The sequence below is a fragment of the Cebidichthys violaceus genome, unplaced genomic scaffold (genome assembly GCF_023349555.1).
Source record: "Cebidichthys violaceus isolate CVI_PGR_0920_01 unplaced genomic scaffold, fCebVio1.0.p SCAF_38, whole genome shotgun sequence".
Taxonomy (NCBI): domain Eukaryota; kingdom Metazoa; phylum Chordata; class Actinopteri; order Perciformes; family Stichaeidae; genus Cebidichthys; species Cebidichthys violaceus.
Window position 1 is genome coordinate 1,188,994 of NW_027176572.1, and position 14,089 is coordinate 1,203,082.

At 45.6% G+C, this 14,089-nt stretch overlaps 1 protein-coding gene across 1 annotated transcript in view; it reads right to left on the minus strand.

The window, feature by feature from the left end:
• myo10 (myosin X) overlaps positions 1-14,089 on the minus strand; it is a 97,812-nt gene that overhangs the window by 47,600 nt on the left and 36,123 nt on the right. The window contains exons 3-4 of the mRNA XM_068726056.1: positions 12,883-13,041; positions 753-940 (exon numbers count right to left, since the gene is read on the minus strand). Of these exons, the coding sequence (XP_068582157.1) occupies positions 753-940; positions 12,883-13,041 (347 nt within the window). The remainder of the gene's footprint in view (positions 1-752; positions 941-12,882; positions 13,042-14,089) is intronic.

Below are 14,089 nucleotides of genomic sequence, written 5' to 3' on the forward strand. Positions count from 1 at the left end.
GATCCCAATCAGCTCCACAGTGAGATTCACAGATTCTACATTTATTTGAACTCTTTTATTAGACTTCCTTTGTTCTTCCATCAAATACGTCTCTTCACTCTGTGACGGTTTGGACATCCCCATGTCCCCAAAGGACGGATCAAAGTCCCCCGTCCACGTATTCAGGATACCTCGATGGCCACGAACACAACAGTTCCCACAGAGTCGAGCGCCGTGATGTCAATATTATCATTTCTGACATGTAAAAATAACTTTTTTTGTTTTTGAAGTCAGGAAGAAGAGAATGTCTTCGTCTGTCTGATGAAACAATGGAGCGACGGAGGATGTGAACGTCGTCCGGCTAAAATCAAAGAGGAAGGATGTGAGGAAGGAAAGCGGCGGGCAGAGGATGGAGATAGTAACTGTGTGTGTGTGTGTTCAGATCCTCAGAGCTGCAGCCAAACCACCCAGGAGACTTTAAACTCGATCAAAGCGTTTGGCACACTGAGGGCAGAGCGATTAAACAAGCTTAAGACCGAGGCAGTTTATTCTAACGGCCAATTAGAAGGCTCGATTTAACCTCCGGCAAGAAACGGTGAGGATATCCTGACCGGGCATTCGCTGCTGGTTGGTCAGCAAAACTTGGGGAAACTATTAGGAGGATGTGGAGACAAAGACGCGTCTCGCAATGGCAACATGTTTGGGAGATATTCCGCCCCCTAGTGGCAAAACCAAAACGTCATTTAAAGTAGAGAGAACCAGGCGGGACCTACCTGATCAGGACACACTGGTTCTGCGGCCTCTTCCACAGCGAGCGGTAGCACTCGTTGGCGACCGCGAAGATGTGCGGGGAGATTTCGCCGAGGTGGTGCCGGCTGTACAGCTCCATCGCCGGCCGGTCGTAGAGGCCGGCGAGAGGCTGGTAAGGGTTCACCGCCGCCAGGATGGAGCCGATGTACGTCTGGGGATCAGGAGAGGGACGACGTGTTAGAAATGTGAGCAGGAAGGAAGGAAAACATCAGCGTGCATGCATCTCAAAACGTGGAACCCTGAGAAGGAGGTACGAACATGTTCACCCTTGCAACGCTGTAATTGCATTGTAAAAAGCGGGTGAGGATTGCTCTGAGAGTGCAACTTACAGACTAAATGTCGCATGCTTTTTGAAAAAACAAAAAGGTGAGTAATGCATCTAAATGAAGACATATCTGTTCTGAGGAATTGAAGAAGAGGTTTAAAGGTTAAAGGTTTAAAGGTTGAAGTGTGTTTAGTGAGCACAAGAAGGTATGAAGGTGGTGAAAGTCTTTCTTCAACAAATCTGCGTTTTAAAGCCGTTGCAAAAGTTGCAGATCATAATTTATCTAAAAACTCCTCTGATGACACGTGCAACAAGTCAGATCTGAAGCTGAACGTCATTACTCGTCATTTAATAATCTAAGATCAGAGCCAAACATCTCTGGTGTCCGTCGTTGCTCAGGTGGAAGCACAGACGTTACTAAAAGGACTAACCCTCCTTCACCGGTTCTACTCGGCGGGTCGTGAAAGCTCAGCAACAACAACATCCAACTACGTTCTGACCTTTTGTGTTTCTCTCTTCACCGCCTCCCCTTCAAACCAGCTTCATGTTTCAAAGTTCAAAACACAAGAAAACTCAAAGTTGCTGGAATAGAAGCTTTGTGGAGCCAGAATGCGTGTTGGCAGCCGCTTCACTGCTGCTGCTGCTGTGGTGGTGGTGGTGGTGGTGGTGACTAATGGATAAATAGGCAAGCAGTGGAAAGAAAACATCAGCACGTATCTGTGCGAAAACAACTGGATGTTTCTACCACTGGCCTCGGTGTAGAAGGTTAGAAGCGTCATCGTCTGGTCGGGTATCAAGGTGTTTCTTAAGCATGAAGCAGTGCTGCTGTCAAAGCCAGTAAACACTGAGGAGCAGGAAACCGACTGAGGAGACTTTTCCGTCTCTCACACATTCAGAGAAAACACATCTTTAATAAACAGTAACATAAATACACAGTTTGTAAATGTGACTCATGCATATTTGCATATATTTGGTTTGGTCCAAACTACAGTGGTTTCAGCCTGAACCCTCCTGGACTACAGTCTTGAGTCCTCACATAACGTTACTCTTCGTTTTTCGTACGTTTTCCTACGAAAGTCAACTTCCTCTCCTTAAGATCTTTGTTTGGGTTCATTTATAACAAGTTACGTGACAAATAGAGAACAAACGGGTCTGCTGGATGAGCAGGTCGCTGGTTGTTGGACCTCATCCACCTCCCTTCTGGCTCTCCCTCTGTGGGCTTCAGTGGTCTTAGTCTAACCTAGACCACTTCCTAGTCTCTGCCTAAACCTAACCAAGCAGTCGTGTTGCCCAAACACTGCAGGGGCTCGCTCAGACAAACCGATGTGTGCATCTGTTGCTGGACATTCGTGAGACGTCGTACGAGGATATGTCGACCGTAAAGCTTCTAAACCTTTTTTTAAATGTGAATTTCTTTTGACGGACATATTAGAAGTGGGGGAGGGGAGAGAGAGAGAGAGAGAGAGAGAGAGAGAGAGAGAGACAGAGAGAGAGAGAGACAGAGAGGTCTCCTGCTCTTATAAAATGTGGACAAAGATGACGTTTGTTTTCATGGTTGAGAACACTTCGTCTGTGCGACACGGACCGAAAAAGTGAAAATGTCATTAGCACACATTAGGAGGCTCTGCTGCCCGGAGGAGACGGTGAAACGCGTTTAGAGGAAAGAGACGGAGGACGGAGGACATGTTGGTCTGCAGAGCGTCTCCTCATCCCGATCACCTCACTAAACCCTAACAACACAAGAGGACGTCTGAAAGCAAACAGGGCCGTCGGTCACGTCAGCCACAGTGCTCGTACTCGTAGTTCACACGTTTGTGACAGCTCCCTGTTTGTTTAGCCTGTTCCAGTGAATCCACACAGCAGCTCTCTGTGATCGTTTCATCACCTGTTGGTGAAAGTTCTGTTCGGGTTTATTTTAACGAGCGGCGCTTCAAAGTCTTAGAATCTTAAAAATGAAAAACACAGGACTCCTTTTCCTCATTATGGAGATCAATCACGAAGAGAAGGTTTAGTTTGGATGAATGGGGGGGGGGGGGATGCCTGAGGAGAAACGGTGTTCAGAGCTCTGAAGTGGAGAACTCAAATTACAGCCATAATGAGGATAATTGAGTTAATGGGCATGAAAAGAATACCTACAATAAAAGCAGCCCGGCGGTGCAGGTTTAGTCTGCCGCAGAGCTTCTCAGGAACGACCCGACGGACTGTTTATCCTCCAGAGACCAACAGTTATGAAGCTCACTCCGCCGAAAACACCAAACCTCTGGGCACAACTGAGTCATTAACCGCACGGCAGATATTTACATTCAACCCTCGGAACCCCAAAAAAGCCAGCCGGCGGGATGTTTTCTTTAAACACACCATCACTATCGTCAGACTTTGGTCTTTCTGACGGTCCTTGAACACATCGTGTGTCACGCTTCTGTAACTGTGTTGTTCTGCACTGAAGACGTGTTCTAGTTCTCTCTACTTCTAGTCATGATGCTTCTGTTTAATAGAGGAGCAGAACTTTACGTTACTGTGAAACACGCCCTGAAACTGCTCCGGGGTTTTCAACGGTTTAAACCCAAACATGACGCGTTAATATGATCGCACACAGGAGGAGAAGCTCCAGCGGCAGCCTGCGGCGCTGGTGGAGGTAGTGTTACCGGCGGTGATGGATGGCGGTGGCAGTAATGGCAGCAGCATCACACAGTTTGAATGGAGGGCCGCAAAACCATTTTCATACAATATTAATTAAAATCACTACAAAGAAAATATATAATAAAAATGTCTGAATAAAAGAAAATAAGCAGTAAATCTCCTGAAATGCTTCACGGTGACTTTACAAACAAAAAACACACAAAACACTTTATAATCTGCTTATAGCACTGTATAGCCATCGTTATAACCACTCATAATTACCCATAATGCTTTATAACAATTATCATAACACAATATAAAGCATTTTATAATGACAAGCATCATAAAACTGTCTGTTACTCCCATAGTTATCTTTCAAAAACACATTATAATGTGATTATAAGTTACTCTCAGTGGTCATTGTTTGCTTTAAGTGAAGTAAATATGAATCATAACATGTTTTTTTTACTTTACTTAAAGCTACAGTCACATTAAAATGATCACAACGCATTATGAAAAGGTGCTTATGAATAATAATCATTATAATGTGATGATAAGCGCTCGTTGTTTGTCTTAAGTGAAGTAAACATTAATATGTAAATGTTTTGTGTTCAAAGGTTTAATTACATTGTTTCACTTCACCGACAGACATAATCACGTCACAATGATTACAAGGCATTATGAATGGTTGTAATGTTATTACAGCAGTGGGATTTAAAGAACACGACGGCGTCACCTGGTCCTCAGTAAAGCCCTCGCACTAATCTCCCCTCAACGTGTCGACGCCCTACTGACTGACTGACCCACATTCAACCGCCATGCAAATGTGTTGAGTGGCGGTTGAGATGATGGTATTTACATGACAAATAAGAGCTCCTGAGCAAAGGAGCCTCAGGAGTGAAGGAGGGAGGAAGTGTCGTTAGGGTGTTTCACCTCAGTGTAAACGGCATGCAGCGGTTTCATCACTTCTATTTTGTTTCATTCATTTTCCCTTTTTTTTTTGGATGTTTCTCTCATTCTAAATCCTGTAAAATGTTCGTGAAGGTCCGATAGACCGGAGGTCAGTGACGGAGCTCTCTCTGAAGTCACGCCTCCCCCTGAACTCGATGAATTACAACCATTTGGACTCAATTAGATCCCCCCCGTTGCTGCGTTCCTGGTAACGGTTTCCACGGCAGAGCTCTGGCTGAGAGCTAATTGGCTGTTGAATGTCATCAGAAGGCCCCGACCCCCCTCCCATTGGCCCCTCGTCCCCCGTGTGTGGTGTCAAATACCCCGCAGTCATACCGCAGAGGTGACGCAGTAAACCCGATACCCCGCATTTACATTGTTTGTTTGAGGTATTTAAACTGTGGTGTCTATGACGGCGGACATACATCCAGTCTGGTGCTGGTGTCTAGCACTTTAAAGAGGTCCAGTTTGGAGCATTTAGGGGGATCTACTGGCAGAAATGGAACATCAAATGTATAAGTATGCTTTCGTTGTGTTTCTGCTAGCTTAGAATGAGCCGTTTGTACCTACAGAAGGAAGCGGGTCCTCCTCACGGAGTCCGTCATGTTTCTACAGAACAGACGATCCGAGTAGTCGCTCTTAGACGTCAGACAGATAAAAGGTTCCACCAAGAACCAACAAGGGATCTCCTACGGGCACAAGTCGAAGAACCCTACATGGTTCTGTGTTCATGTCCGTAGTTCTAATACACGCTTGGGAAAAGTTTCAGTTTGTTGCATTCTGCACCCTCACCACTAGATGTCACCAGATCCTCCACACTGGACCTTTAATAACACTGTGTTTAAATGTGACCATTTTCATGCCAAAAGGTTGTACAAAATGAGCAACGCTTGGCGGTTCCAGACTATGAAGTCCTGTCCGACCCGAGACAGTGTTTGTAATTCATTTCTATAGGTTTAAGAAGCAGAATAACAGAATAACACTGGTGTGAGGGGACTCTCCAAAGAAACCAAACACACATGTTCTTGCAGTTGTTTGACATCACATATCTCACTTTCACCAGATACAAGACAAATGAAAGATACTGCACTGAGAGCAACGACTGAAGCTACAGAGACTTTGTGTTCTACAGTTCCTCCGTCAGTTGGTGCTGACGGAGGAACTGTAGAACAGAGGGAGGCAGGCAGGCAGTCGGACCCGTCCAAAAAAATCAGATCCCTCAGAGACGGAGCCAGATAAATGTGGCCGAGAGGGAAATGAAGACCAGATGGAGGAAAACAGAAAGAGAGAAAAGCTGGAGGATCAGCGTTTAAAGCGCTCTGCAACCTGCCTGAGTGACGGCAGGAAATGTAAGAGAGTGGAGTGGGGGGGGTGGGGGGGTGTGGGGGGGGGGGGGGGGGGGGGGGGGGGGGGGGGGGGACTGAGTTACTGTGTCACCAAGACAGATTCCTTTATTCGTCGTACTTGGCGATTAAAGCGCTCCCGATCCACAGCTCATGTTTAATATCGCTGTTGACGGACGGAAAACCCGACATCTGCTAAAGAGCAGTCGTTGAGGAGAGCAGAGCGCCTACTCTCTACGGGACGCCCAGATACTGCTGGACCGACGCACAGGCAGTCTGGACGGGATGGAAACCCCTCAACATGTAATGAATTGTGGAAGGTTTTGATTTTAGTAGGGAGAAGAAAAAAAAAAAAGAAGTATATTAAAGTTGTGTTTTCATTTCCTGAACTGGAGGACAGAGTTATTAATGCGGACGAGAGAAAATATGTTCAGTGAAGATATGAAGCTGCAGCGTAGATGATGCATTCTGTCATGTGTCATCTTTTGTGCATATTGTTTTATACTATAAAGAACTTGTGTATTAGACTTTAGGTAAGGGACCAAACTTAAGTTCACAAAGACGTCTAGTAGAACCCGCTGTTCTACAGAGTGAAGTCAGAGCTTCATGTGTTAAAGCTGCATTCTCTCTAGTGTCCAGCAGGGGGCGACTCCTCTGGTTGTATAGAAGTCTAGTCTAAAATGACTCTACTTCTCTCTTGATTTATTCCCTCAGTAAACATTGTAAACATGAGTTTATGGTCTCAATCTCTAGTTTACAGTCTTCAAAAAAACAAAATGGCAAAGGCCAAAACGCCTAAATTGAGGCTTCATAACGGCAGACCGTAAACCAACGGTCGACCTCGCAGTGACTACGTCCACTTTGTAGAAATCAATCATTGTTTATGCTAATACTGCTGTTCCTGTCTTAAACCTGAAATAACTGAGATGTAGGCCAATACCCTTTCATACCCTTTCAAGCAACTTGTTAGTTGCTTATTTACACTTCCAAAAACCACGATGATTCTTTAGGAGTCTTTGTCTCTTTCAGCTCCGTGTTTGGTCTCCACCCCCCCTCCTGAGGGAACTATCCCTCCTTTCAGCGGCTAAATGCTCCACTGTGTTCACCGGCTCATCTCTAACCGAGTCTGTCAGCTGTTCGCTGCTAAGCAGGGTAGTGTAGGGTTCCCTTCAGCAGCAACGTTTATGACCAATGTGGACCGAATACGCAAATGTAGTAAACGTACACACACACACACACACACACACACACACACACACACACACACACACACACACACACACACACACACACACACACACACACACACACACACACACAGCAGGTCCAGCTCACAACCAAAACATCACGATCAGAGCCAAAAACCATGTGTCCACCAGAATCCAGACAAATCTGTTATTTCTGTTCATTTAACCAACAACAGATGGCTGAATAACCCAAAACTGACCACAACTAGCAAACCAAAAATGCTAAAAAAATGCTAAACCACGGAATATTTGTCTCATTCCACTAATTTCTTACATATTTCATGCACAAAAACAAGAACCCATCTAAATTAAACCAGAGGGACAGTTTACGCTCACAGTCTAAATCTGGTCTCACAGGAAGTGAGGTATTTGTTTACACAGCGGAAAGAGGAAGTGACATCAGGAGAGATGTTTTTGGTGAAGCGTGAAGCTCCGTTTGGCTGGAAGAACGTTCCTCCACATCTGACAGTCATCAGGACTCAGAGAGCTGGACGACAGCGTCGGCTGAAGGCCTCTTCCCCGCATGCACCCGCTCTGCTTCTAATAACGGAGCAAAGTGGGGCTGTGTGTCCGTCTGTGTGTGTGTGTGTGTGTGTGTGTGTGTGTGTGTGTGTGTGTGTCCGTCTGTGTGTGTGTGTGTGTGTGTGTGTGTGTGTGTGTCCGTCTGTGTGTGTGTGTGTGTGTGTCCGTCTGTGTGTGTGTGTGTGTGTGTGTGTGTGTGTGTGTGTGTGGTTGTTTATGTACAGATAGACCAGATATCTACTGTGGGGGGGAGTGGCATGTAATCTAACTGAATGTCTTCTGAAATGAAAGAAACATTTCATTTAGAAAGTGACTTTAAATATCAGCAGAAATCTGTTGTTTTTTTTAATATTGGGACATGAATTTGGGGCAAAACCCAAGCAGGATTTCACAAAAACCCAAACCATTTGGAAATCCACAGTTCATCAATAGTCGCTTTGCTCGAAGGGTACTTTTTGACATGAAATGAGGCGATCAGCAGGTTCCTCCCGTTGTAAGTCGGGTTTTTCTACATTCCAGGCTTCCTCCAGCATGCATTGCACTTCTTAAGTTATGAGTTGGGGGTCTGTGAAGAGTGAAGCAGCAGCGGGCCGAGCAGACGCAGCGACGTCTTCACGTGAACCAGCTGACCGACTCCGCTCTGTGACCCAGTTGGTCGAAGTCTGTGATCGGAGGAGCGCCGAGGCCCGCGTGACGAACCCTCAACCAGTCGCTGCTGATCTGAGCTCTGGCATCTTCCTTCACCTCATGTGTTCCTGAACAACTGGTCCAATGAGCCAGGCGAGCTTCTCATTCCACCGGCACCAGTGAGGTCTGAACGCAGCCGTGAGGCTGTAAATAGAGACAAATTACCCAGAAAAGGAATGTCCTGACATTATTCATGAGCCATACAATATATACTGTACATATATATATATATATCTATATATTATATATGCACTGTATATAAAATATGAGGTGCAAAATGTTCCATCGGTGGGAATGAAAAGTTCTTGATTTAAAAGACCCCCTGCTGAGAGGAGAGGTTTTCACACTTGAATGCTTTCTGTGTGTGTGTGTGTGTGTGTGTGTGTGTGTGGGGATGAGGGGGAGTTGAGAGTAAAATATTAATGGGGGGGCAGACAAAAAAAAAAAAAGAACAGCGTGTGATAGAAAAATGAGAGAATGTGAACGTCAGTGTGTTTGTATGAGAGAGGGACAGAATCGGGGTTCAGAGCAAGTCAGAGATTCCTGAGAGAGACAGAGTGTGTGTGTGTGTGTGTGTGTGTGTGTGTGTGTGTGTGTGTGTGTGTGTGTGTGGGTACAGTCTCTAGCTGATTGTAACCAGCTGTGCAGTCGACCGGTGGCCTCACTCGTCTCCTCTGCAGACTCCAGTGGAACCCTGACGCTGAAGGCTGACTAGCTTCACGATTTAGCTAAAACTGAAACACTTTAAATGCTCCGTGTGACGTAACTGACAACAGACTTTGTCCACGGCTGCAGTGGTTGAACAAACCTTCTCCGGTGCTCTCAACAGAAGGTTAACTCCTGTAATAAGCTTTTGATCTGCTTACAGAAGAGTTCATCTTTTAAAGACACAAACACAGAAGCAGAGAGAGAACGCAGCGATTGGTTTGGTGGATGTTGGATGAACTCATTAATTCTCTCAGATGTCAGCAGGGGTGCTTTCAGGAATTTTGGGGGGCCTCCCTGACAGGTTGTGACACCGGGCCCCTTCGCTCTGGTTTCATGCACCAGCCCGTCACCTCACCTTGTTTTGCCCTTTCCTTGTTCTGCCCCCCCCCCCCCCCCCCCGCGTGGAACCCAAGAGCCGTTGTAGGAGCTCAGGAACTTTACCTGTAGTTCATGTGACTGAAATATGAACATATTACCTTTTATGAATCCACAACCAAAACGCCCTGACGAAGCACTTTGGAGACGACTGTTGATTAAGACAACACCTCTCTCTGACTTACTGAAAGCTGACATGAAAGCTCTTCTGGAAGGTCTCACGGTCAACACTCGCGCTCAGAACTCAGGACAGATATCTGGCCGGGACGGAGAATGTAGAGCGAGCAGCGAAGTGACGGAATCCAGACACAGAGCGTCCGTAAAGTACTGGGTTCATCTATGAGTTGTCTCTAGTTTGGACCAAAGTAAACCCGGTTATTTAAATATTAGTACAGTTATGAATAGTGGCAATAACAGGAGTTGTGGTAGAAGCATAAAAAGGTCTATTGAACAAAAAAACGTAGCTTTAATTCTCCATTATTCTGCTTGAAGCTGCTAAATGTATTAGGTTGTGTTTCGATCTGTGTGAGGAGTATAATCACCTGTAAATGTCCACTTCTGACCACACGTCATGAGACGAGCTGGTGGAAAGATTATTGAACAAAAGAGCTGGGGCTGAGGCCCCGGGGCCCAACAGGTTAGGGGGCCTCTGTTTGAAGTTGCTGCTAACATCTCTGTTGGGAAGTCATTGTGAGACACAAAAGAAGCAAAAAGAGTGCTGTAGCTTCCAAACAGCAACAGTTTGCGGCTAGTAAACGGCTAGTAGGTAGCTCATGAGCCACCATTTGAAATCTGGAGCTGCTTTGCTGAGACCGCTTCTGGCTCTCTGGCTCAAAGCCCTTCCCTCAGCTTTACCACGGCCCACATCACCAAAAACCCCTCTCCTCTAATGTTCTCGCTTTGCAGCTCGTGGACCAGAGAGAGAGAGAAAGCAGCCCAGTCAGAGCGGAGATATGGAGCGTCTGCGATGAATTGATTGGATAATTTCGACCATACGGGAGCATTCAGACGTGATTAAAGTAACAAGATGGCGTTGGTCAAAGGTTAGTGCGGAGAATGCGCGCAGAAAAGCACAAGGCCGCCTTTGTCGTTGGCGTGTTTAGCCGGAGAAAGTGCAGGGTCAGGTTTGTTTATCGGTGCATGAGCACATAATCCAGACGGTAATTGTTGAGAGCTGATTGTCCTACATGATCCTTTGTTCCTCACGCCATACGGTAGACTGTCATAGGATCCTTTACCGTGGCCGGGGTCAGCGGGAACAGAGCCGCTTTGTTTGCTCATCAGCTCGCTGCGTAAAGCAGGATACGCAGTGGAATACATTACTTTACATTCCATCACTTTGTTAGCACTCGTCTCTGAACATCACTACAACGTCTAGATCCACTATTACTGCTGCAGCAACAAGGAAACCTAGACCTAAGAAAGGCTCGTCTGTGCTGAACCTAACCAAACCGTAACCAAAGCATTGTCACATAATGCAAACGGATGTTTGGAAGGCACTGACAAATGAAGTCTGACACATGCTTCAGATCAGGAAACATGGATGTGGACAAACAACGAGGATTTGTTGTGCTCGTTTGCAGTTTAGTCCAATTGCTGCGTTAACGAGCAACATATTTAAAATGAAAGGACTACCGGCTCGAGTTCCTAAACCCCGAGACTAAACTAACAAGCATCGTGACAAAACGCTACCTTATTTATAGTTATTTAATGAATCATGTCATTTTGCATATTGTGTAAAATGACAATAGACAGAGAAGGTTTTGGCATTTCAGCAGTAGCCATCTTGGTGTCTGTCTGTCACCATCTTGGTTTCTGTCTGTCACTATCTTGGTGTCTGTCTGTCACCATCTTGGTTTCTGTCTGTCACTATCTTGGTGTCTGTCTGTCACCATCTTGGTTTCTGTCTGTGGCCATCTTGGTTTCTGGCTGTCACCATCTTGGTTTCTGGCTGTCACCATCTTCTTTATTTGCAACCAGAAGTGACACGAGAGGGTGGAGCTACAACCGAACGCCGAATGAGACCTTTTTCAAGGAACCAAATGTTACAATTAACTTTCATGAACTAAAAACACACTGAAAGGGTTAAAGTCGTAAGACGGAAAAACTAATTATTCGACAAAAACAGCCCAGGAGTCTGTCCTCCGTCCCATCAAAACCCCCAGTGGGTCTCTGGAGACACAGAAGACTTCTACAACTTTACTCCCTAAACACCTGGAAACACACTTTGATGTGTAAAAGATGGGGAGTTCCCCTTTAATTTATTATATGGACTAACATCTTCAACATGTTTCAGCTTGTTGGAAAGAGACACGGAGGCCAATGTGACCGTGTGATCCCACGCGGCACAGAGACAAACCTTTTAGATTCACTGTGGTTTCGCTCCAAAGCTAACATGCTCTTAACCGTCCCGTCTCACGGACGCCGTCAGATCCGAGCCAGGACCCAAAACTCCCCGTGAGGCCACCGCTGGAATACCAGCATCTAAAAACAGCTTCAAACCAAACAACCCCCCCCCCAAAAAAAAAAAGCTCTGATCGTCCTCGCTCTCACTTGGCAACCTGTTGCTCTTGGCTGCCAAACAAGGAGCTCGGTTCAGCAGCGCCGTCTGGGTTTAACGACCTGGAACCAAAAGAAGGCAGAGAATCTCTCTCTACTTGTTTGGGTTTTAACACCTGTGCTTTTCATCAGCTGGCCGATGCGGTAGTCGTGGAAAACATCAGAAACAAGCCGTGCTTCAACAGTACTTCAAACCTGTAATGTGAAAGACGTGCATTCACATCTCTGATTTGTTTTCTCTGATTAGAACAGACTGACGAGAACCGAACTAGACTGAAGTAGTTATATATTGCAGTAACAGAACAGTAATGTGTGATGTTTGGTTCCCTTACACACCTGGAAACACTTTAAACGTCACAAGTAACAGAATGAAGCCGACATGTATTTTATGGTCTTATGTGGACAGAGAAACAATCGGTTTGTTTTAGTAAGAACTGAGGGATAAAAGGAACATTAGAGAAGCTTAACACACATTCCAAAGCCAGGCCTGAAAACACCGAGCAAGCCTGTGTGTAGAAAGAACTAACAATGATCTGATTTTGAAATGTTTTGCAGAAAATGATCACCTAAAAAGGTTCTAAGAAAGGGTCTTCTGTACGTTTTATTGTGAAAAACCTGCTGTCTGTACCCTCTCCTTAGCTGCTTTTGGGGTCTTGACGTCACGTGTCTCAGATCTGATGTTTTCTCATCAGTAATAAACAGGAAGTCATCATTTTCAGTATCTGATTTAAACCCGTTACTGACATTCACTTGACACACTTTTTGACAGGTGAGAGTGTGTGAAAAGACGCTCGGCGCCGGCTTGTGTTGAACTCACGTAGATGTGTCTCTGCTGGTAGCGCAGGAAGAGGTTGTGCATGATGGCGCCGTCGTGAAGGTCCTCGAGGGCCGACATGTCCTCCACCCCTCTGATGCTGCTGTGGTGCATGGGCTGCACCTTCTGTCTGGTGAGGGCATTCTGCTTGTAGGTGTACACCTGCATCAGACAATGGGAAACATGTGGAAATGTGAATCACGTTAAAAAGAACAATGACAACTCAGATGGGTCAGAACCGGTGTCTATTAACTCCAATGGGAGATATGAACGTGACAGATTACGAGCGATTCTTTCGCTCCTCCGTCAAATGAGATGCGTCACAAGCTACATCTCTTCACCACATCTAGACACAAAAAGACCTTAAGAAAGACAGTGAGTCTCACAACATCCGCTAACTAGCGTTTGCAAAGGATCGATTTCCTTATCATAATGCTGAACATGGCTGTTAGCTGTGCAAATGTTAGCACAAGAAAGTCCGGATAAATTAGGCGACTATAAGCCGATCTGCTTTCCTCCATCCATCGTTCACAACCCTTCCAAACGAGGTGGGAGGAGAGAGTCGGACACGCCGTGACCACGCCTACTTAGGAGACAGGAAGTGTAAACCGTTTGAAACCACTGGCGGAGCTTGTGAGGTGTCATCTGTTGTAACGAGCATTTAAAGAGACAGGCGCTTAAAACAGAGTGTTTCAGACAGAGGGTGAATACTTTATATTCAGACGGATAGAATTATTAAAATAAAGTGTGTTTTCAGCATTAAAGCATGTAAACGTGTTCTAGTAGAAACCCAAAACACAGGAAGGAACCTGAAAATGAGCATCATGAGTCGCCTTTAAAATCAACCCTAAAGTATATCTTTCAGTAAATAATGCGTTTCCCCAAATTTAGGAGTGAGATATTTCCCAAGAGGGTATAAAACATTGGACCGTGTGAACTTCCTGGTCCAGGTTTGGCTTGTTGGAGGCCAGAGGTGGACTCCAGGCTGTCGGGTCGCTATTACAAGTCTTACATCTGTATTTTAAGATGCAGCTGTTTCTCTGTTTGGCTCGTTGATGACCGAGTGAGTCGGTCCAGAACCGATACAAGACGAGACCTCCAGAACCTCCAGCAGCTCTTCATGAATAAAAAAAAAAGAGAACTCAAACATCCAGAAGCCCGGAGAAACTAAAATAACCACTGGAGTGAAGTTACCTCAGTGACTCTCCCA